Raw genomic sequence first — 26356 nt, 5'->3', positions numbered from 1 at the left:
CACTGAGATTCTGTAAGCCTTCTGTCTTATCCAGGCATGATTTCTTTCTTTAGAAATTCCATACCATTGACAGTCATGCACTTTTACTCATGCCATTAACTATTATGAGCTTTCATCGGGCATTAACTTTAAGGAGCTTATTTTTGTTGGTTTTTACATAATTCCTTTATCATAAGTAGATGCTAGACCTCTAAAAAAACCTTGATTTTCCTTCAGGATAAAAATTATATCAACCTCTCAAAATGTATTTTTTTCCTACATTATTTACACTTGTTGGAGGGAAACATCTCTTATTAATTGATGTTAATATTCACTTTGCCTTCCTACCCAAGGAGTGCTTAGTTCAACATCTGGTAGTTGGTAGACTTTCAATTAATATGAGACGTGTACTGGAAAGAGGGCTGACATTAAAACCATTGATAGCAGAGCTGAAATCCCAGTTTTCCTGCTTATAGCTTATGTTACTTTAAATAAGTCATTTAACTTTCTTATGTTTTAATTTCTTTTTGTTTAAAATGGGTATAGTATCTATAACACAGAATTGTTGAGAATTTAAATAAGTTAACTTTTGTAATCCATGTTCATTAAATGGAATATCATATATATAACACATATATATATATAACACATATATGTAAGAATATATATATGTTATTTTTCATATTATTTTCCATTATGGGTTATTACAGGATACTGAATATAGTTCCCTGTGCTATACAGTAGGACCTTGTTTATTTTATATATAGTAGTGTATATCTGCTAATCCCAAACTCCTAATTTATTGCTCCCCCAAATGGAATATCTTTTGTATATGATATATTATTTCATTTGATCTTAACTAACCATTGACCCTTTCCTTGTGATATAAGTCTTCACTCTCAGTATAATGGAAGAGTTTATATCTATTTTTCCCATTAATAGTATTTTAAGAAATTTATTTCTTATACAAGACTTAATCTTCTCCTTTATATAGTCAACCATTACCACTGTCATCCCTTTCCAGAGGATACAAATGCATCTACTATATTAACAAAGAACTGAAAGCTAAGGCCATTATGGTAAAATAGTACCAGATAATACAGTTAAAACTCATTTAGTCTTTCCTCCAATGCATAATCTGCACTGTAGTAGTCACAGGTGATAAAATGGTGATCTAGATAGATATGATTCCTGCCTCATGGACTTAGAATCTTGTGGAAAAGATAGAAAATTAAACAAAGATCAGTAATATGGTCTTTATTATTTTTCTTCCATTACTCAATTAATGATCATATATTCAAGATTTATGTTCAACTTCTTTACTTTTCAATTGTTTGCCATCCTTTTCAACTTCAGTTTTCTCACACATACTTCTAATTTTACGTAAATCTCCAGAGAGATTATGTCTTGCCCAAAGTCACTCAGCTAATTAGCTATAGAAACCCTCACTAATGTTTTTCCAAAATACTACTTTTCAAATGGGATAGGACTTCATATATTCTTTAAGAAATTCTTCTGCTTCTTTAATCTGTACTGCTTTCTGCACTCTCACTTAATTATTCATAATGCCCACCCACATCTCAGTTGTGACAGCACTGTGCTTTCAGAGCACATTTTAAACCTATATGGAACAAAAACAACAAAAATGTTTGCTTCTAGAGGTTTCTTTGTGGTTCTGAACAACAAATGAGACCCAGACACTTCTGTTTCAATTAATACAAGCAGATAAAGACACATGGAGATTGCAATTTGGTATAAAGAGTATAATTCTAATTTTTAAGCTTTAAGCAATAGTATTTATTAACAAAGTTCTTAATTTTGAAATAACTTCTAAATTACCACAGTCTGAGGTGTATAATTGGAGCTGTGCAAGTTGAATATGCTGCAGAGACTTCTTTTTTAAGGAAACCTTCCTAATAGATAAGAATTCAATTCATTACTAAGCTGTTCTTCAGCAAAAAGTCTTCAGTGGCCTCCAGTGTGCATTTGGCAAACTTAGTGCATCCAAGGACCAAACGGAAGGGAAAAGCCCCCAAAAGAGAGGGGAATCTGGGCGAGAAGATGAGTCCATATGCGTCTTTTAGAAGCCAGATGAGCAAATGGTGCTGTTGACATTCTGTTAATGAGAGTTGAGAAAGCTAACCATTATTCTCCCTGGGATGGAAGACCACATCTCCCCTGCACGGAGAAGAGCCATAGATCTACTTATAGGCAAAGCTAGGATTTTTCGTAACAAGCAGTTTGGAATCTGCTGTAGTATTTTGACTGTTTCTATCCCACAAAGGAATTTCTCCAATTTCTGATTTCACTGTTAGTAAGGCATTTACAGTCACATTTAGCTATAAACTGCAGTCTGGCTCTCCAAAGCTTTTGCTTATGCTTCACTTTTGAGAGTTTTTTTTGTTTTTGTTTTGTTTTAACCCATTTTGGTTGCATTTACTGCTGAAAGAAATACCAGCATAAACTTAGACTCAGCTACTGTTCTTCTCTTTTATCTGTTGAAATTTTGTCTTTTTTAGAAAAATTACCCCCAAAAAGAAAAGCTCACAAATCAAGTAACAGTTATCTATACCATGAGTTTGTTCCCAAAGGAAAAGCAAGTGAGTTTTCTTAGTGGATAATATAATACCTTCTAGAAATAGCATTTCTTCTGTGTTTTTGGCTTTATTTTTATTTATGTAAATGTGAATGAGTGATTGAATTGGGATGTTTGGGGAATCCAAAATCTACATAGGAAACATCTAAGGAAAAGGAAACTTCAAGTGATAGAAGAGATGATTATCTCTACTGAGTTATTAAAGCAGTGCCAATTCCAAATGTTACTAGTTTTCTTTGGGTTAAGATTGTATTCCCAAGAGAGGATGATTAAGATTGGATTCCCAAGAGAGGATGAACAAAGTAGTAAAGGGAAGGAGTTGCATGAACTAAATGGGGGCATGCTTCATAATTAGAAAGACATGGGATGGGTAGACCTGGTTTCTTTCTGGAAATGATGAGGAGTGAATAAAGTTAAGAGCAGATATCCAACTCTTCGTGGAGCCTTTTGGGCCTTCACTGCAGGAAAAATCAAAGGGCTAGGTTTACAGAAATATGAGAGGCCAATGTGTCATCATCAATAGCACAGACACAGATAACAATGGGCTGAAAAGGAGCTGATTTTGCCTTGGCTTACAGAACTACCCATTCTCTTTAAGGGACACAGTGTGGAAATTCTAGGATCCCCATCCATCCAGGCTAGGAGCAGGGAGAACTTAATGTTCTAAAATCATCCTTCTCCATCTCACCATATGTGGTAAGGCCCACATCTTGTTAACTTTTCTGTAATTGGGCATCTCTGGTAAATGGCAACTTTCTTCCATACTGTCCCACTATACCAATGCTTTCAGGAAATATATTCTTTTTACCTAAATTGGTTACTTTGTGGCTTCGGATTCAGAACTATCTGCTGTCCATACTTTAACTGAAATCTTCTTGCTGTATTCCTTCCAAATCAGTGTGTGTTTATTCTATTTGTATGCAAAGCTTCCACTCATTTACATTGCCGCCCACTGTCTCAGAAAGACAGTGCTGTTATTTTCAGTTTTTTTTCCACTTCGGGATTATTTATTTTAGAGTGTTCTTCCCTACTGTAGCATGAAGCAGCATTTTAATTTCATTGTCAAAAGATGAAAGATGTAGGAGTTAGTTATAGTAATGATTGCCCTGTAGCTGAGATTGAATGGAGCTGGAATCTATTTAAACTTGCATTGTGCTTGAAAGATGAGACTTTAATGAATCTTTGTTAAACCCTATCATTTCATGGTTGCATTTAATAGAAAGGAGCCTTTTTGGATGTCACAGCTACGTGGTATTTGCCCTTTTTCTTGTTGCCTATATGTGGAGGAGTTGGCAGCCATGAATCAGGTTTTGGGTCCCAGCAGTATGTGTATAAAAATGTAGTGGTCTGCATTTATATAGGAAAATATGAAATGTATAAAAGATTTAAAATTGTAATTTAAACCATTAGCCATTCTGGAATGTATGAAATTACTTAGAAAAAAATTTTTAACCTGCAGGCCTGTAATGTTCTCCATTTTTTCCTCCAATCGATTCCCACCCTTGCATTCTTACTTTTACACTCCCACGTATCTCCATCACCCTATTATCCATCAAGGACTTATCTTACGAAGCATTTTACTGAGAAGTTTTTCATGACCACTCAAGCCCATATCATGGTGCTTATGTGGTAATTGCTGAGTTTACTTGTCTGTTTTACACTTCTACACTGTAATCTCCTTGTAGCTAGGACACATTTTAGGCACATAATGGATGGCAACCATACTTACCATCACTGCTAGGTTTAAATGTTTATCTTAATCTCAGAAGTAATCTTATCTCTGATTTGAGGAGGCCTTCTCAGGGGTGCGTATTTGCTTGAGCATGTGCTCTCTCCCTCTCTCTTTCTCTCTCTCTCATATCACACACACACACACTTTGCCAGTAGTAGATATCTTGAAAACAAGAACATATGATGTTATAAAAGTTACCCCAAACTGATGACCTTGTCTTTATCCACTAGCATCAGACTAATATAAACAAGTTTCGTGTGGAATTGCTATATGACATTGATGTGCTCTAAAAAGAAAGCTCTTGGCAAATAGTGCTTAAAAGGAGTGGGAGAACAGTATGGAGGTTCCTTAAAAAACTACAAATAGAACTACCATACGACCCAGCAATCCCACTACTGGGCATATACCCTGAGAAAACCATAATTCAAAAAGAGTCATGTACCACAATGTTCATTGCAGCTCTATTTACAATAGCCAGGACATGGAAGCAACCTAAGTGTCCATCAACAGATGAATAGATAAAGATGTGGCACATATATACAATGGAATATTACTCAGCCATAAAAAGAAACAAAACTGAGTTATTTGTAGTGAGGTGGATGGACCTAGAGTCTGTCATACAGAGTGAAGTAAGTCAGAAAGAGAAAAACAAATACCGTATGCTAACACATATATATGGAATCTAAGAAGAAAAAAAAAAGGTCATGAAGAACCTAGGGGTAAGATGGGAATAAAGACAGACCTACTAGAGCATGGACTTGAGGATGTGAGTAGGGGGAAGGGTAAATTGTGACAAAGTAAGAGAGTGGCATGGACATATATACACTACCAAATGTAAAATAGATAGCTAGTAGGAAGTAGCCACATAGCACAGGGAGATCAGCTCGGTGGTTTGTGACCACCTAGAGGGGTGGGATAGGGAGGGTGGGAGGGAGGGAGATGCAAGAGGGAAGAGATATGGGAACATGTGTATATGTATTACTGATTCACTTTGTTATGAAGCAGAAACTAACACACCATTGTAAAGCAATTATACTCCAATAAAGATGTTAAAAAAAAAAAGAGTGGGGAAGGCAATGATACAGATAAGATAAAATACTCGAATGAAAAAGCAATATTTACTTTGTATTTTGGAGCACAGAACATCTTGGGATCTTTATCTCTACAAACTCACAGTAAATCAGCATACAGAAAAGTGTTCAAGGCACTTTCATCTACATTACATCATTTAATCCTATAACATACCCGGGAAGTGGTAAGATCTCCATTTTTAGATAGAACTGAGAATCATGGACTCAAAAAGCTTCAGGGCAGGTCACCAGTGCCAAAAGCAGCCCTCACCCCTCTGCTTCAAAAATGCCCTTACTCAGGAAAAATGACTAAATGATGGTGTGGTCAGGGATAAAAGTATTTTATTAAACTACTTGGTGAATTATATGAGAGGTTTTTCCCTTTTCTTATTTTGTGTTTTCCTAAAGAAGTGTGCCAGAGAGCCATAGAGGAAATATTTGGATATGCTGGGAGATTTTTCAGAGTATTTTTGGAATCTCTGGTCAAAACAACTGGAGTACACAGTGTTGTGGCCCTCTTCACGAAGCTCTCTAAAGATGGAGACGGGCAAGAGGTTTCTTTCGACATCTCTTTTCAGCTTTATTAGGATAACTCCCTTCTCTTCTTATTTTCCACAGATGTTTCCCCAACAGTGAGAGTAGTAATGTTGAAAACAGCAATGCTACCTGCAGCTGTAAATGCATTCATCTTTGCACATCACATGTGCTGAACTGGTAGTGAAGGGTGGTTCTGTCACCTTTAATTAAAAGCACACAAACAAAAACAAATGAAGACATTTTCATCTCTTAAATGATTTTAGCCTGGTGTCCTGTTTCACTGTTCTGCCTTTCAGCAGATTGACTTACCTAATTTGAGGGAAGGTTGGTTTATCATTTGTAATTCTTTTGCAGAGATTAATCAGTATAATTAAAATACGGTAGCATCTGGATGTTAAAAGCACAGGTGGAAAGCATGACTGTGGAAGAGAAAAGGAGGAACACTGCCACACAAACTCTGCCACCTCCCCACCACACACACACACACACACACACGCACATAGATGTGCCTTAGATCAAAATTGAAACTATTTTTAAGCAGGCAGAATAATAATCTACTTGCCAATTCCTCCACAAGGACTGTGTAAATCCTATAATCTTACTTGTCTTCAACTCAGTGGGGCTATAGTGGCATAGACGTAAAGGAAAGATCGTTTTTCTTCATTTGTTCCATTTATGAAATTCTGCCCAAAAACCTAGGCGCCATGTTGGCAGGTGCTGAAGAAAAGTGCACTCAAAGCTTTCCTTCGTTCCTCTTCCCACAGTCGGTAGGTATTGAGAGCGTGGATGAAACCTTTTATAGCCTGGCATTTAAACTGAACCAATTTGCTATAGAGATGAATAAAAACAGATGTCATGGTGTTATGTTTAAAGAGCCCCTCTTCATTTAGAGACAGCATCACACCGCCCTTTCTTGCTTACATAGACGGCTCTCATTCCATGCACGGCAGGTTTCTTGACGTTATAAATTGGGTTGATAACATAAAAAGTTTATATTTTTTACAAAATCTCCTTGGATTACTCACATCACATCCCAAGATTTCTTGAGTCTGTCTGTAGTCACTATTTCTATTCTGCTCATCCTGACACCTCCTCTTCCTCCCACTCTGCTTGTTTGGCAGTTTCTGAGTGCAAGAGAAAAGGCCCATTCTAGCTGATACAGGGGGAGGGAGGGGGCGTGGCTGTCACACAGCCCTGGGAGGCAAGGCAAACAAGGGACAGACTTGGCTGTGACACAGCCTCCAGGAATGAAGTAGATTTCAGTGTACAATCGTAGTTGGACAACAGTTTGGCTGATCCAATCCCAACTCTAGAATAGTCTCCTCAGAAACAAATGTCCATCGCTCCTTATTCTAGAACTCCCTGGTCCAAGGAACTCACACATCTACTGTTTCATCCTCTGAAGCTATCAACAGAAAGCTCTCTCTACTTGCCTCTCTACCTCACAGTTTCTGCTTATTCAGGACTTTATGTTACTGCTTTTTCTGTCTTCTCTGTGCGTGTTTTCCAGATTTCACATCTTTCAACTAAATCCTCTGCTCAGGCTGCCATAACAAAATACCACAGATTGGGTGCTTTAAACAGAATTGATTTTCTCACAGTTCTGGAGGCTGGAAGTCTAAGATCAAGGCAGCAGCTATCACGGTTGGTTCCTGTTGAAACCCCTCTTCCTGGCTTAAGGACAGCTGCTTTCTCTTCATGTCCTCATCCCGCCTTTCCTCTTTGTGTTCAGGGCGAGAGAGGGTGAGAGAGAGAACGAGAGAGGGTGAAAGAGAGAACGAGAGTGGCTCCAGGGCTCTGGTTGTCTCTCCCTCTTATAAGGACACCCTTCCTATCTGATGAGGGCCCCACCCTTATGAGCTCATTTAACCTTAATTATCTCCTTAAAATCCCTATGTCCAAATACAGACACATTGGAGGTTAGGGCTTCAACATGAATTTGGGGAGGGACACAATTCAGTACTTAATACCCTCTGATGGGGCCCCCTTTCATGTGTCCCAGGAGAAAGGATCTCCATTTGTATACAGTGTCCCTCACGGACCTTCCTGTCTTCACTATTACCATCTCCTTTTGCAAAGCGACCCTCATCATATCTTTCTGGACCCTGTTTCATCAGCCCCCTGATACATTCTCTGCCTATGATCTTAACCCCATCCCATCCTTCACAAGCCCACCTAAAAGGTAAATATGATTTTGTCACACTCAACTCTAAAGACTTTTGATGATTCCTTATTACCTACAGGTTAAATTTCAAGCTTTGTATCAATAGTATGCATTTGCAGTCTTCTATGATCTCTTCATCACATCATTTTTCACCTTATTTCCTAACACTTCTTGTCCCAAGCTTTAAGTCTTAATGACTATGAATTGCTGTGCTTTTTCACATGCATTGTGCTTTTCCATGCCTCTATTTCCTCTACCTAGAACACCCTTCACATTCTTCTTTTCCCGAATCACTCCTGTGCATCCATTGTTTCCAATACCACCTCCTTCAAGAAGACTTATCCCTAGAAACCAAGTGAGCTTCCTCTCTGTCCCATGGGACCCTGTGCACATTTATATCCTAGTTAGTACTTGTGATGGTATAGTAAAAGCACATATTTCTGCACCTGACTCTTTGACTGAAATGTAACAAAGAGTTAATTTCTTCAAAGTCAGGGTCTATTTGTGGTTCATTTTATATCCCTGGTGCCTAGTGCATTACCTGATAAATGGTGCACAGCCAGTAGTACATTTGCTGGAGAGATCTTAAATCAATTAATCTCTCTTCTCCATCCCTCTCCCCCCAGCCCTGCCACACACACACACACACTCTCTCTCTCTCTCTCTCTCTCATATACACACTCACAGGTACATACAAACTCTTGACTAATAAAACCTCTACTGGATTACCTACATGTTATTTTCCAGAATTTTGCCAGGTTTGAGATCTCAGCAGGAGATGTGCTTGACCTGATTCTATAAAGCTTTGAATATTTGTTACTTGTGTCTTGGAGAGAAGTGGAAGGTACTCTTTAAACATGGAGGAGGGCAAAGTGTAGATGCAGGCTTAAGAATAAGGAACAGACCAAGTTTACTACTAGCTTTCTTGCCTGGGTGAGTAGGTGAAATGGTAACAAATACATTGACTGCAAAGAGTAGCTACTTTAGTTCTATAATTTCTATCAAAGGATAAGCCAAGTGACGGGATATGAATATGTCTGTGAGGTACTGGTGGTTCAGCATGAGTTATTTCTACTCTTGGAAAAGAAGCACCATGGTTATGTGTGAAGAACAATAAACTCCTTTGTATATTACCAAGCGATTTACGTAGCTAGCGTATTAGAGAGAAAAATGTTCTAAACAACAGTTCACTGTGAATAGTGGTTACAATGTGGAAAAGAAGGTAGAGAATGCTATTCAAATGGAACTTATGCCATCACTTTTCCCTATAGATTTGTTGCTCTACCTGTGATTTATCTGGAGGATTCAGAGAATGAGACTATCCAGGACAAAATAAAAAGAACAGCCTGATCTATGATTTTGTTTTATTCCCTAAGGATATGGGCTTAGCCAAGAGTGCAGCTGAATAGTTTAGAGAGTCACAGACTGAGAGTGTAAGAAAACCCCAATAGGTGCCAAAATTAACAGAGGGATCCCCATGCAACCAAGAGCCTCAGCTATACCCCCAATTTAACAGAATCCTTCTGCTGGCTGAGAACCAGTAGATGAGGCTAGTCTTTATTTGATAGTTGGGTTGGCTGAAAATTATTTAAGTTGTTTGTGATGTAGGATTTGGGGGAATAAGCGCTTGACTGAAATTCAGGGTCAGCAGAAGCAATATAATATAATGAAAACTGGCTTTTTAATACTGGGATTCAAGTCCTGGATTCATTGTTTTCTACCTGCATGATCTTGAACAAATCACATAAGTTCTCCAAAATTCTATTTCCTCTTCTGTAAAACGGGCACAATGATAATAATAGAATGGGATGGTGGTGAAAGGAAACAAAGCTTTCTTTCTCCATCCGCAAAGTACTAGTCTCAGGAACGTAATAGAAATTTCAAAAATGTATAGGTTGGGACTTACCTGGTGGCGCAGTGGTTGAGAATCCACCTGCCAGTGCAGGGGACACGGGCTCGAGCCCCGGTCGATGAAGACCCCACATGCCACGGAGCAACTAAGCCCGAGTGCCACAACTACTGAGCCTGCGCTCTAGAGCCCGTGCTCCGCAACAAGAGAAGCCACCGCAATGAGAAACCCGTGCACCACAACGAAGAGTAGCCTCTGCTCACTGTAACTAGAGAAAGCCTGCGCAGCCAAAAAAAAAAAAAAAGTATAGGTTAATTTGTATAAAGTGCTTTCTTTTCCCCCAATTATTGTTCAGTGGCTTTGTCTTTGTAATAGCCACTCTTCATTAGTTGCCTCCCTCTTTGTTCATGACCTTTTCTTCAACTATGACCTTTTTCCTCTTGTTTAGAATTTCTGGGAAAGGACCAGAGTCACTACTGTCAGGTTTAAAAGAACCAGTTGTAACCCAGGGAGAAATAATTATTAAATACTGGAGAGGAAGACCATGCAGCCCTCTGTCCCCCACGAATATTTTAGTACTCTATCTTTGGGCTTCAAAGTTGTTATGCATAAATAAATAGCATGTTACTGAGCTTTGTAAACTATATACATTATTTTTTTGTGGTCCTCTCAGCACAATATGTAAAATTGTAGAAATGAAAGAAGTTATAATAGATGACACAGTTCAACGTTAGGAATTCATCAACCCTTTCTTAATAATTTTTCTTCTGATTTTAGAAATAACCTATAATTTCAATAAAATGATAATCCATTTCTTATTGGAGTTAGATTTTGAAAGGCTTCTTTCATTTAGCCTCTATCCTCTAAGTCAAGAAAAGAAGATATTTTATATTTTATTGTACACAGAGAGAAAAAGAGCAAAGAGAATACGTCTCCTTAATGACTATATTTTAGGTGGTAGAAATAAAGGTACTTCCCATGTATCAGGCACTGTCAAAAGCACTATATGTCTCTTAATTCAGTCAAACCTTTCACCAGCTCTATGAGAATGGAGTTGATTCCATCAGTATTCCCATTTTACAGCAGAAGGAACTTAACCAAGTAAGTTAACCAAAAACACTGAGCAAGATTTGAACAGAGGCAGTTTGGTCCTGGGCACACCCTCTTAACTAATATGCTTTTTAAAAAAAAAGTATAACAAATTTTTTAGATTAATTTATTTTCTAATCATATTAGGAAAACTTGATATTTAAAGACTTCTATAGAGAATTGTTTTATAAAGTGAAAAATCACTGTCTACTGAACCTTTTTTGAAAGTATAGTTTTCAGAAGTAAGTTTAATCAGGACCCACCTTTCATTTCTTTTTTTTTTTTTAACATCTTAATTGGAGTATAATTGCTTTACAATGGTGTGTTAGTTTCTGCTTTATAACAAAGTGAATCAGTTATACATATACATATACATATGTTCCCATATCTCTTCCCTCTTGCCTCTCCCTCCCTCCCACCCTTCCTATCCCACCACTCTAGGTAGTCACAAACCACCGAGCTGATCTCCCTGTGCCTCATTTATTTTCTTTATGCTGATATGTTTTTGTAATGAGGGTACACAGTTAGGGCTGAGTCAGAAATCAAGCTTGGATGCTGAATGCCCTTGATTCACTCTCCTTCCTTCCATTGCAAAATCTTTTATTCTCTTTCTGCCCGTTCAGGAATAAGTGTTTGAAGACAATTTTCCATGAGTCATTTGCGCTGCTGCATCTCTTGCATAGCAAGATACTGACCTTTTTTTTTCCAGTCTATCATTTCAAGCAAGTTCTATCTTTTTTTTTTTTTTTTTTTAAACCCACACATTTATTTATTTATTTTGGCTGAGCCGGATCTTTAGTTGCGGCATGCATGCGGGATCTAGTTCCCTGACCAGGGATTGAACCTGCGTCCCCTGCATTGGAAGTGCAGAGTCTTACCCACTGGACCACCAGGGAAGTCCCGCAAGTTCTATCTTGAATGTCCTTGGAACATAGATTATATCTATGGTTTGTCCTCCATGTACATACATTGTCCAATGTAATAAAGAGCAAAGGGCAGAAATGTTTACTCCCCTTGTAAAATACTGGGGCTCTCTATGCTCAGAATTCCTCTCCGTTAACTCAACCCACTGTGTGTACATGTTTCCCGCCGCCAGCTCTCTTTGCATTACCCTGTGGAAAACGGGGGTTCACAGAACAGCACACACAAAAATGCTGATACTCTGACTACTGCTTTTGCTGCAAGTAATGAACTGTCCTTCATCTCTGACCTAAGAATCAGCATTCATGAAACTGCAGTGGGTTAACTTGTTAACTTTCAAGTCAGGTAAAATCTCAGAGCCTTTATAGTCCTTGAGACTAATTATGCACAAAATCCTAAATTCAAGAATGTCTCCTTGGATAGTATGAACCAGATATTACAAGTAGTGAAGAGGAAGAAACCCAGAGGATGGTTACAGGAAAAACAAACATGGAAAAATACCCAAAGTGGACTTGTTACATTTTAATGGAGATTAGCCATATCACAAGCACAAAAAGTAAGTAATAAATTTTAAAACATCCAACTTAATTAGTATTCAAAGAAAAACAAAATTGAAGAAAATAAATCAAATGTTATTTTCATATAGTAAATAAGAAAAAACAATTAAAACTTAAATACCCAACATTGAAGAGAACATGAATAGAGTAAAGCTAATCTGTTGATGATAGAATGAAAATTAGAATAACTCTCTTGGAAGCCAGTTTCAAACAGCCCAGTAATCATAATTCTCGAATTTGTTAAGTAAATAATCAGAGGTTTACATAATTATCTAAAAATATGATTGTGGCATTGTTATTTACACAAGAAAATAAAAGTAACCTGGATATGTAATAATAGAAACAAATAAAATAAACTGATGGACAATCTGCATAATAGTATACCAGGGAGCCATTAAAAATTATGTTGTAGAGTATTTAATGCATTTAAAGTTATTCAGCTATACTGGTAAGTGAAAAAAACACATTACAAAGCAATATGTATAAAATGTTCATTTTTTATTATAAATGCATATTTTATATATATATACACAGAAATATATATACACAGAAATAGTCCTTTTCATTTTAAAATTAATTTTGTTATTGAGATATAATTGACATATAATATTGTATAAAGTTAAATTATACAATGTGTGTTTTGATACATTTACACATTGCAGTATGATTACCACTGCAGCAGTAGCTAACACATCTATTACATCACATAATTATCTTTTTTTTTTTTTGTGGTGAGAACAATTAAGATCTAGAATCTTGGCAACTTTGAAGTTAATAATACAGTATTGTTGACTATAATCACTATGCTGTGCATTAGATATCCAGATATAGTCTTGAAGGACATACATCAAAATGTTAACAGCTCTGGGGTGGGGGAATTATATGTGATCTTCATTTTGTGTATTTGTGCTTTTTAAATTTTCTAAAAACATGTATTACATGTATAATAAAGTGTTTCATTTTTAATCAGTAGGGACTCTACTGTACAATTTGCCAGTTTAAAATAAAAATTTTTAAATGTAGGTTATCTATGTCACCTGTTGTAATGAATCAACATTAGCACTTTGCATAAACAGATGCAGGTGTAGAAGGATAGGGAAACTCTAGCAGCATATTCCTGAAACAATTTTGACTTCCCAATGTTGAACATATCCACCTTTCAAGTCTCTGTCTTTATTAATGTTTCTCCTACCAAGATCCTAGGAATCATTCAAAATTCTCTCACATGCCATCTCCTTTATCATTTTCATTAAAACCTTTTTAATATCTTTCTACCTTCAAAGAAAAATTCCAGTAGCCTTTGGTGTTTATCTCTTGTCTCACCAAGGTTCTACCTGAAAATAGAGTTAGTTGTATGCTATTATTATGCCCCATATTGTTATTATTAAACAATGTGTTTCTTAAAGTTAGGCAGCTCTCTTAATTTATAATCTGGGGCAGTACCTAGCACAGTAGCAGACTATTAAAAAACAATGACTAAATTATCAATATAAGTGAATTCTGCTCTTACAAATTAGAGGGAGAAGTCTATCCTCGTTGATCTCTTTTCTTTCTGTTTTAAAAACATCGGGCTTGGTGAATTTCATCTTTTCATTTCATCCTTTGAATGAAGAGAGGCAGGCGCACCTGTAATGACTCAATGTTTTTACACCCACAGTCCCCGTGGAATCAGACATGATTGTCAGAGGCAGCTGCTTCTGATGCCGCTAAATGTATCTGAGGAGTTTGGTGACTGTACCTCAGAAGCTCATCAAGTGTGGGGGGAAAAAAAAAGAGCTATCTAAAATCCTACCTTCTCCTTCCCAGTTGTGTTATTAAAAGCACAGTACATAGGTCCTGCTCAGACCGCTGCTATAGGATTGTAGGGAAAAATGAAAATGATAGTATTATCTAATATTTGTATAGATTGTCTATGTTTTAAAGCGCTTTCACATTCAGGCTTTTTTCCTTATAGTGACCCAAAGAGATCAGTAGAGACAGCATTATTATCCCCTTTTAACAGCTAGAGAAATTAGACTCAGAATGTATTTGACTTGCCACAGACCTAATCCTCACTCCAGCATTATTTCATCACCCTGCTTTTCTGACCCTTGTAAGTGTATATGGGTTAGAGCTCACCCTTTGAAGATATTTAGAAACTATAAAATATTTTATTTTATATTGTTCTTAATAGGAATGTCAAATATTTGATGTTTTACCTTTAGAATGCTCTTCTGATGCTCATGTAATGCCAGACAGTTGGCTACAGAATGGAAGGAAAGCTTTTGTTCTATAGTATTTGGTTTCCAAAATGGTTATAAAAGCTTTGCAGAAGCTAAGTAGCCAGTACTAGCCAACATGGTCTGAGCCCCATAGGTCTGCTTGTTAAAAGTTATCAGGAACTTTTTGTTGCAACCTGTAAGCCAGGGTTTCCCAACCCACGGGCCGTGGACCGCTACCAGTCTGAGGCCTGTTAGGAACCGGGCCGCACAGCAGGAGGTGAGCGACAGACCAGAGAACAGAGCTTCGTCCTCTGCAGCTCCCCATCTCTCCCCATCGCTCGCATTACCTCCTGAACCATCCTCCCCCTCCCCCCTCCCGTTTGTGGAAAAAGTGTCTTCCATGAAACCAGTCCCTGGTGACAAGAAGGTTGGGGACCCCTGCTGTAAGCCATCCTAAAAATCAACTCTGTCTTGCAAAAGGCTCTCCTACTATCCTACATTCATAGTAAACTAACTGCAAAATATTTGTGTTTTAGGCATTTCACAATGGAAAATTGTATTCCATAAATATTGTTACTTGATTTTCTTTAACTCACTTAAACCTCGTATCCCATTTGCTAAAAGAAATTAAATGTAATATTACATAAAGGCAATTTATTTCTTGGAGGCTTTTCTTGGCAGTTAATTTAAGCAATATATAAAATCCAATAATAATAATAACTGGATCTCTATTCTCTGTACTTAAAAAGCAGATATTCACCATCAGAGAATATACATCATTTGAAATTGTCACATTTGTCTGCAAGCATGCAAATATTCTTATTCTAAGGGGAAAAAAATTGGCTGGTAAAGACTTTCCTCAGGCAGACAAGATGAAATAAATTGTCATTTAAACCTTTGATTACACCTTGTAGTTATGTGCTTAGAGACCTGCCATTATTAGACTGTACTCCATTTCATTGAATGAGACTAGAATTGGTGGGCACTGGCCGGTCGCCTGCAGAATACTGGATTCTGACTCTGTAATGTGGCAGGAGTACAGTCTCAACAGAAAATTTCTCCCAATGCCATAACTATCGACACAAATGAACTGGGAACTTGTGGGCGTGGCTTCATAAAAATGAAACATAGGCTTTACTTGGATTTTCATATTATTTTAAATGAAATGTCTGTTTGCACAAGTACTGCCTGTGTGTGGTGGGCAGGTGGGGGGTTGGTAAAAAGTGTTTCTGTCCAGTTGTTGATATGCAGGGATGTTTAGTCAAATGGAAAAGTTGCTACTAGTGGCTCAAAAGTGTGATACAGCATTTGAAAAATCATGACTATTCCAAAATAATGGATCAGGGATTACCATAAAAGATTCCTGTAGTGTAAAGAAGGATCTCCCTTTGTATGTTCTCGGCATTCCTAACAAATCCTGAACCCATATCAATTTTACTTATAAATGATAACATATTTAAGTCAACTTTAATCCAGCAGAAAAATATATTACTTGAAATGTGCAGACCAAGTCATTTTGTAAAGTAAGTCATTCTCTAAAATGTGTTTGTAAGTATTGATATTTTACATCCAACTTTTATTTCAAAATTTTGTTTAGAAGTTTTTCTTGGAATTGTTCGAACTTGTGCCTAATGATCCAGCAGAAGTTGAAATGTGAAGGGACATATGTTGTTCTCAGTACTGTCAAAATGACAGTCGATTTGTTCATGGTATTATTTTAAATGGCCCATTATGCTTTGAGTCCACAGTAATATTTTGGAATATTTACTTCAACTTAGATTTTAAACATCTAGAGGTCAGAGACTGTGAAGTTTTCCTATTACAGTGCCAACATCCATACCACACCCAATTAAGCAACACATAAATGAATGTTTAGAGATAATGATTCCTATTCCAGCAGAAAATAATCACCCTGCGTGAACTTGGGGATGTTTATGTGGAAGAGGTGACTTTTAAATAAGAGATTATAAAGACACCAAAATGTTTGATTTGAGACAAAAGTACAAACATATAAATACTGTGGCAAAGAATTTTTGGTGGATGGAAAACATTTTGCTCTTTCTTTCAATTTATTCATTAATTTTTTTACTTGGAAAGACTTCTGTCTATAATTGGTAGTGAAGGCTTGGACAGAATCCTGAGAGGCTCTAATAATATATTAGCCCTTATATCTTTAAAGGCAAAGCTCAATAAATAGTCTTTATACTTGTGTTAGTTATCTGCAAGGTCATAAATATGGAAATTTAGAAATTCTCAAAGCACGTGCTAATGGAACACAAGAACTCCAGCATTTGATTACTAACAGGAAAGTAGTTATTTTTCAGATCATAATAGAACCTAGGAGTACAAGGAAATCTCCGTAGAATCTAAATTCATCAGGTGATTGAGAAACACAAATCTAAAGGAAAGATGAGATTATCTCAGGGGAAGAAATTGTTAGAATGTTACAGAAGCGAAGAAAATACAGTGTTGCTGAGATTTTGACTGTCCTCTGGGGCCTCACACAATAAGGGAAAAACAGTTCTCTCTGTCATTGTTTGAGAATCATATTCATCTGGGAAGGCTGTATATTAACTGATAGACTATATTATTAGATGGCCTGGATAGAGATTGAAATGCAGGAAAGGAAACATTCTTACCACACAGGAAATCAGACCATCAAGGAGCTATGATGAGGCAAATTATATTGTCTGTTTACGTTCTATTTAATTTGTGCTTAAGGCAGGGGATGGGGTAGAGGAGAGGGGAGGCAACATTCTTGCACTTAGGACTTTAGAAGACAAGGCAATAGAAAAAAATATGTTATTGATAGGAATAGTTAACACGTATAAAGTTGTGTTTGTTTGTCATTTTGTCTTTGCTTTTGTTTGCTTGTTTTAGTTTAGACAACTGAATTTCATTGGTGATTCAGGATAGATATTTTTTCTCCTATGATGTATAATAATTTACACCATAACAAGCATTTATAAATGGCGAGAAACTATTTATAGATGAGATGCAAGTGGTACATCCAAATTGTCCATACACTTTCATAAGGAACCCTAGTTCCTTATGAGTCATGCATGAGAGCTCCAGTGCAGTTTAATGGTCTGCTTTTCCAAGCCAGAGTGCTTATAAAAGCTGGAATTCGGTTGTAAAATACATATTAAATGCATGAGTTTAATCAGCTGGTTATTTATATGCCAGTTTGAAGTAATTTATAAATTCCCTTCATGATATTTAATTTTTTTATAACATATGCCATGCATTTGGTAGAAATTGCATGAACATTATTTTATAAAAGAAAAAATACTTTCAAGGGGAATTCACAATCAGCTAAAATACAGCTTCAAAAATAAATATGTACATTTTTTAATGTGTCATACATACACAACTATATTTAGTGCTATTTCAGAGAATTCTATAAGGTTAAAGAACTCAAAATAAGATGACAGGTATATTATTCAGATGTACTTAATGTCCTTAAATCAACCTATCTAAAATGTGTTTAATTTTATGCTTCAATCTATTCACTTGAGTTGCTCCAGTACAGATTTTTGGAGGTCTTTTTATAAGTTTAATCTTAGTTTTTTTAAGGGTGCTTCTTTAGTGATGGTGATGAAATTTTAATATGCAAATGAGTGTTTTTCTCTAAGGCATCAGTATCATTAAAGAGAACAAACATGTTGTGATTTTTAAATCCTCTACTGCAAATAAAGATACTGAGCCTCGTATCACTAACATTCATTTTGGTCTTTATTCTATTTTAATTGAATATTTTAATCAAGTAGTCATAGGGAAAAAGGTATAAACTGAGATGAAGGCTAATTTAGCAGCCAGGTTGTATGAGGGTTACCTTACTAGGTAGCCTAGATAATGAAAATGGCCAGTGGCAATTGGTCTGTTCTTTGGCAGTGTTCTTTCACAGTCTTTTTGTTGCTTGTGGTGAGTGAAAGACATTTGTGTTGAGCAAAGTGTGACTCCAGCTGTGTGACCCAGCTCAGGGCCATGGAAACTCAACCTTGTCCGTCCCTCTGCCAGAGTATCTCAGTTTAGAACAAATGGCCTGGAAATCTTCCCTTTAGTTTCTTCTGCCACCCCCAACCCTGTCCCACCTGGATTTTGAGGTCAAAAAACAGGCCAATTCATGTAGTGAGCCCATCCCCTGAAAGGTGAAGGAATTTGCACTTACAGCTTCTGAGAACACAGGATTATCTTGGGAGCTCACTGAGTTTAGCTACTACACTGCACCAGTGTTTCAGATTCAGCTTTTATTGATTCTCTCTTATGAAACATTCTGGAAGAGGTGGAATTCAGCTATGGGTGGGGCAGGTCATTTATTTCAGGCCTTCTATCTGGCACTTTTTTTTTTCCTATTAATTTCCCTCCCCTGCAAAGGGAGGGGAATATAGGTTTGCTTGTGAAAACATTTAACTCCTTATACCCTTTCTGTGTTTCATTGGAAGATAATAATGAATGTCAAGAGCTATGAATGAAGAAACAAAACAAAATATAAGATCTAAAAAGAGACCTTTTGGACTAAGGTTGAGGGAGTTGAAGAAAAAGCATTAATAAGAAAGAGCAAGGGTTTCTGCACAGAATAGAGAGTATGGATTGGGGGATGGTGCTAACAAGAATGGAGTTGAGAAGGGTTGAAATATTGTAGAGTTCAAATTGCTATAATATTATAGAAACAAGAAATATTCTCCTCGGTAAAGGAAGTGAAGTAGGTAAAGTAGCTGTACCACAGCTTATTCCTGGGATTTAATAGTATGTTTCACTAATAAACTTCCTGCAGGAAAGGAGCACAGTGAGAAAGGAAAATGCTGTCTTCATCTTTTCAAGTAATTGAATTGCTCTTTATTTGACAATATAAGGGTAAGTCTCCCCTATTGTCCCTGTTTGTAGGACATTAAATTAATGGCTAACAACACCTACAACCTGTAGACATTAACTCAGAGAAGCCACAGTGCAAATATATGCTACCCTCACACTGTCCTTTCCCACTTGGACCAGCTAGTTTTGTGCACAGGAAGTTTTCACTGTGTGATCATGAGCCTATATTTGAGGGGTGGTATCGGAGATATGAGAAATTTGACCAGTGACCAAGGATGGGTCAGGACAAATTAGGCGTTGTGATTGGAAAGTCACATTTGTATGTCTTGCTCTGACAGGATTTGAAGAGTTCAGAGTCATGATGGCATGAGCATTTATATAATACAAGTGGCCCTCCTTTTTTCAAGTTTCACATGTCATGGGAGCCCCTGAACTTCTTTGTAAATTTTTCATAAAACCAAGTTCATTCTTATATCATTACTCTCCTGATCTTTCTTCTGACTTTTGAGTTTAATTTTCTTTAATAAGAAAGTCAATATCATGAGCATCATTTATTATTTTAGTCTTTAAAGCATGTGGCATCATAGTAGGCACATTACTTGACAAATATTTAACAAATGTTTCTTGCTCATTATCAGCAGCTTGCCCTAAGTGATGTGGGAAGAATGCTCATAATTCTACAGTACAACCCACTTCGTATGCTGGTGGAGCCTATTCCAGAAATCCTCATCTTTAGATTAAGCTGGGTTGGACCCAGGCTTTCGTGTGTTAGGCATGAACAGCAGGGAATGCTGATTCATTTCCTGTAGATCTGATTTGGAGAAATTTTGTATCTCAGTGAGCCCAAGATTCTTAGTCAGCTGGCATTACCCCAGTCAGCTATATTTCTTTATCATCTATTATATGCTCATATCTATGCTAGATATTTTGGGGGATGGTAAAATTTTAATATTTTAAAATATAGCCTCTGCCCTGCCCCCATTCGCTGAGATCCTTACCCTGCTTTAGCAGTTATAACTAGCTGACCTTTGATTATCTACTTACTTGTCTATTTTGTTATCATCTGTGCCCTCACCCCCACCCATACAAATTTTATCAGGGCAGGGATTCTCTCTGTTTACTGCTTTATCTCCAGTGGGTAGGACATAATAGGTGTTCAAAAAATACTTAATGAATGAGTGAATGAATGAATGCCCTAGGTTCACCCCAACTTCTGCCTATTCCACAAGTAGCCCTTTACTGAGCAATCTTGGCAACTCATAGCATCCTTTTTAATACTTTCTTAATAGGAAGAAATACTTCATACAATCCAAGGTTCTAACCAAAACTCTTACTCTTATCAATAATCTACCTCCCAATGTATCTTTGTATCTTTCCTAATGTGCTATTCAAATTCTTATCTCTATGTTTTGGTTATGTTTCTTGCCTAACTGGGAATAGCTTAACTTTGCACCTTTATTAATTCAGATGAATAGACCTGGTTCAAATCCCTTGGCAACTTCTGCTGACAGTTCAGCTCACACTGAACTTTTCTTTCAAGTCATATTTTCTTGAAAACATCATGTGTTATTTCCATCTAGGTAACCAAATTGTAAGTTTCTTGTGGACAGTGGTCATTATATTCATTCATTTATTCATTCATTATTTTCTTAAGCAGCTGAGTAGTATTGGGATTTTGTGTTTTTGGAGAATCATTCTGACAATACCATATAGTGTGAATGGCATGGGAAGTAGAGATGGAAACTAAGGATCGTCAGAAGGTTTCTTTTCTTCGTTTTCCCATGTAATCTCCCACCATTATCCTTCCAGGAAAATGGAATATCATCCTTGCGTCTCTTTAGAGCAATCTATAGCCTTTTTTTCTTTTCATGTCTATCTCAGTCAGCTCTAAAATTGCATTGTCAGTTACTTTGATGATGCTGGTGCCTGGTTCAGCTCAGCAGAGATTTCATGAGTGTCCACTGTGTGCTAGGGCTGAGATAAGTATCAAGGGTTCACATGAAATTAAGACGTGTCCCTGTAGCCTAGGTTCTAGAGGGCTTACACTTTAGCCTGGAGCTGTATTTAAGAGTGCTGTGAATGTGCATGAAATATCTGAAGGATTGAGAAATTGTCCTTTCAAAGTAAAAATGTTTACTTTCATTAGCACTATAGCTAAATTTAAGCTAGGAACTTCACTCTCCACAAATCTCTGTTGCTCTCAAGTATTGAACATTTACCTACAGTTAACGAAGAAACTGAATTCATTTCCTATAATCGAGATAACATAATTTAATTCAAAACAATGCTAGTTGAGTTTCGCTGAAACATGCATCCTGATAGTCCAGCCAGAGTGTAATAGATGTGTCTAGAAATTAATTCTGGATTCAAGCAATGGCAAAGCCCGTATTAAGATGGGTCCCAGGCCACATCTGAGCTGTCCTGTGAGATGCACCCTAGTCTAATGTAACTGTGAGTGGATCAATAGCAAGAAAAATCTTTTAGTGAAGCCAGGATTCCTTGGTGCATCCTTATAAATCCTGCTATGCTTGACAGAAAAAAAAAACATTTATTTATATATTTAGCTGTCTATCTATAAATATACACACACACCACACACACACCACACACACACATGCACACACACACACATAGTCATGTAACTAAAAAATTATTCCAGTAAAGTAAAAGATAGGTCCTATTTTCTGAGACCAATCATTAATGATTTTAAAACATTGTATAGACATTCTTAGATTTTGCTAAACTTCTGCAATGTTTTTGTAATGTTATTGCCCTGACAACTCTTGTCCACCTGTCAGGCATGACAGAACCAACTGGTATAAGTTTCAAAGCAGCTGTTAATGGCAGCATCTGATTGAAAGTTCTGCAGTAGATGTACAAGGAAATACAAGTTAAGCAGCACTGCTGCAGAATACAAATACCCTTTATTAGTGACTTCTGGCTGCCTTGGCTTCTAACCCCCATGGCAGACAGTACAATTCCCAGACATTATTTGCTCAGCATTGGATTTGGACTTTTGATTTCTGAATTCTGTGCATGATGCTGAACTAATTTTTCTTTATTTTGTCTAGGCTGTCAAATTTTGACACTGGATGGTCATGTTAATTTCCCATTTCTTCCCCAAAGCAGATGCCCAGATTTTTCAGAGTTTCATGGCAATAATTTTTGAAGGCTTTACAAAAGTATAAATTTTCTTTATCATTATAATAAGGCTTGACAAATGGTCCTAAAGGATCAGGTAGAATTTCTTTGTAGCTGAGTGAGTTGGTTGTAATCAGGCTGTTTCCAGGCAGTGTGTCCCATGGTTACTGGTTTCTTAATGTCTCTAAAGCTGGAATATCATTCTGCAAAGGGGTGAGAAACCTTGGGAAAATAAATACAGAGAAAGTGATTTCTCACTTCACCTGTTTTAAACACACCACTCTGTGAATTGTTTTTGACTACCTTTGCGTTTACAAAAATGTATACTATTTCTACGAATAAGACACCCAGAGAAACCAGACTTTGTCCCAGGAGACTGATGTTAGTGCATTAGAGAGACAGCACGTTTCCTTGCTGGAGATTAGAGGAATGTCTGTGATTGAGTTGGATAACCCATCTGTGATCCTATAGGCTTCCTTTGGCCTGTTGCTTAACTGCAGATTTTAAGGGCTGCTTTCTAGAATTGGAGGAGATACCTTTGGTGCTCTCTAAAGCATAGATACCTGAGTGGTGGTGTGGAAAAGGGACGTCTCTAAAGCAGAACCCAGAAACCATAACTTTATCCCCCAGCATTGCCAAAGCCTCATAAATTGATGTGAAAGAACAATTTATATTTTTTTCTCTACCTGTTTTTAGGAAAACATGAGTTGTTAACACTTGCCACATACTTCATTTTACAGGAAGCTGGATAGCTGAGACCATGTCCTGAAAATTCCAACAGAAGTTCTGGTCTTCAAGTTCAGGCTACTTGTGAATGTGTGTTGTTGTTGTTTGTGGTGGTTGTTGCTTTGCCAGCTGAGATTCCTGAATCCACATGAATTGTGGGAATTGGATGAGGGCGCAGCTGAAGGGTGTGAAGCTGAGGGAGCTGTGAACTCTCAATATGTGAGTCTCACTAGATTGTCAGTGACCCAGCTGCAGCCAGCCATCTCTCCCACGTAAACTCTCAGAGGATACTACTCATCACTGAATCCTAGGGACTTAGAGCTAGAAGTGACATTAGAGACCTCCTAGTTAAAGTCTTTTCTGTTATAAGAAAAGGAACAGAAGCCTAAATAAAACTGACTCCTTGTCTGAATTCATCTATTAGTTATTTTTTCTATTAGTTACTATATTCGACTGAGATTTGTACCTCCTTATCTCTGAGCTTAATGCCCTTTTCATTAGAACATTACACATACTTCTTACACTTGGTAAGAAATATACTGCAGAGAATTCCAAACAATGGTCTCGGCACTTCTTCTTTTGCATCAGAGAAAGAACCACATCAGATTCATGAGAAAAGGAGTTGGGTGCACATTTCTGAAAATACACAATCCCCAGGCTTGGGCAGAAATTCAGGGCAGAAATCCTGTTTAGAATTAACACAGTTAGTGTTTTTTATGATTTGTCTTTATATCAACAAATGAAAATATGATAAATTATAAACCAGAATTACACCTGATGTAATTTAACACAATTACAAATTATAAATCTGAATTCTTCCAATGTTTCTTTAGTGTGCAGCTATATATTTGGGCATATTTAAATTAAAACAAACGTTAATTGCATTCCCCTATTTGTGTTACATGTATGGCCCAAAGTTAGAATGCATTAATAATGTAAATTACATTGCATAGGTAAATTCAAACAAACAACATATGAAAATCTGAATGCATTATTCTAGGAACTATTCATTTTAAGGGAATATTTGTTGTTTAGCAAAGACATTTATCATAGCATTGTAATACATTCAGAGATTTCCTGCTCTACTGTACTATGACCTTCTCAAGGGCAGGAGCTATTTTCTATTCATATTTTTGTCCCCAGTGCCTTAGCATAGTGCCAGGAATCTAGTAGTCATTACATTAATGTTCACTGAATTGTCTGATACAAATCCTCTCTACCAAATAAACATCTAGAAGGACAAATTGATTTGGTAAGCATTTTTGGAAAATGTGTGCAACAACGTTACCCAGAATACTAGGTACTTTAGATTTTAAAATTCATTCATTCTACAGTCAAGTTTACAATTTAGTTGGGGGAGAAGATGTAAAAATCATTGATTACAGTACAAGATGCTAAGTGGGATAATAAAGATGTATTATTGTGTGAAACCAATTAAACCAGTACATTAAAAATATATATATAAATACAACTGAACAACCTAGGGCATTTGTAAACTTAGTATTTAAGGCAGATACTATTAAAATGCCCATGCATTTTTCCCCATGGCTGTGAGGGCAGTGCCATCTCTCAAGTTTGACTAAGTAGGGCCTAAACAAATTCCCTGGTCTACTGCCTTCGGCATGTGGGGCTCCTTGAAATTAACTAATGTAGTTGCCCAAATTCTCACAATAGTCAAAATCAGAAGGCTTTCATCTAGTCATATTTGAGGTGTTTCATTAACTTTACTTTTACTCAAATGTTTTTCAGTGGCTTTCCCATCTTTGAAATGGCTTGGTATGGATAAAGGTGTTGGTTCATTCCTTTAGACAAATCTCCAAGTATGGTTTGTTTTATTCAGTTGTGACTTTCACTTATTAGTATATTGCTAAGCGTTTAGTAATGCTGTACTTTCTACCCTGCCCAGTATGAGGGCCCTTATAATCTGCATATCTGCACTGGAGAAACAATGCAGTCTCAATAATTGACCCTACTTGGTGACCACGGTGACCAGTTTTTATGGAGTTTATCTACCTGTGGGAGTTTATCCAAAAGAAATGCCCTTAAAATGTTCATAGGTGGGGTTAGGCAGCAACAAACCATGTTATACTGATGTCATTTCATTCCGTGTGAAATTAATTCCAACATACTCCATCATTAACACTACAAGTATTGTGGAACTTTATTAAATCCTGAAGCCTTGTTTGGTTTCTTAGGACACCTGTAACCCTGTTTTGCCAACTCCCCCCACCTACCCATGTGAATTTTTCTGCCCTCTGTAGTTGCTTCACTGAAGGATGCTGCCAATCCCCGGGGAGGGAGTTTTTGAAAAATGAAAATCTGGGGGCATTTCTTCTGAGATTCAGTATTTTAGAATTGGCCAGGATATGCTTTTTTTTCTATTTTTTTAAATTTAATTTTATTTATTTTCTTATACAGCAGGTTCTTATTAGTCATAAATTTTATACACATCAGTGTATACATGTCAATCCCAATCTCCCAATTCATCACACCCCCACTCCCACCCCCGCCGCTGTCCCCCCTTGGTGTCATACGTTTATTCTCTACATTTGTGTCTCAATTTCTGCTCTGCAAACCGGTTCATCTGTACCATTTTCTAGGTTCCACATATATGTGTTAATATACGATATTTGTTTTTCTCTTTCTGACTTACTTCACTCTGTATGACAGTCTCTAGGTGGATCCACGTCTCTACAAATGACCCAATTTTGTTCTTCTTATGGCTAAGTAATATTCCATTGTATATATGTACCACATCTTCTTTAACCAGTCGTCCGTCAATGGGCATTTAGGTTGCTTCCATGACCTGGCTATTGTAAATAGTGCTGCAGTGAACATTGGGGTTCATGTGTCTTTTTGAAGTATGGTTTTCTCTGGGTATATGCCCAGTAGTGGGATGGCTGGATCATATGGTAATTCTATTTTTAGTTTTTTAAGGAAACTTCATACTGTTCTCCATAGTGGCTGTATCAATTTACA

General features: G+C 37.0%; 1 protein-coding gene across 19 annotated transcripts in view; it reads left to right on the top strand.

Annotated features, from left to right (window-relative positions):
• NRXN1 (neurexin 1) overlaps positions 1-26356 on the top strand; it is a 1137515-nt gene that overhangs the window by 245525 nt on the left and 865634 nt on the right. The window contains exon 6 of one of the 19 annotated variants that reach the window (XM_060116668.1): positions 5166-5194. The exons of the other annotated variants lie outside the window; for them this stretch is intronic. Within the exon in view, the coding sequence (XP_059972651.1) occupies positions 5166-5194 (29 nt within the window). The remainder of the gene's footprint in view (positions 1-5165; positions 5195-26356) is intronic. 19 annotated transcript variants of the gene reach the window in all.

The sequence above is a fragment of the Mesoplodon densirostris genome, chromosome 14 (genome assembly GCF_025265405.1).
Source record: "Mesoplodon densirostris isolate mMesDen1 chromosome 14, mMesDen1 primary haplotype, whole genome shotgun sequence".
NCBI classification, from domain to species: Eukaryota; Metazoa; Chordata; class Mammalia; order Artiodactyla; family Ziphiidae; genus Mesoplodon; species Mesoplodon densirostris.
Note: the sequence above shows the minus strand (reverse complement) of the source record. Positions and strands in the feature narration are given on the sequence as shown.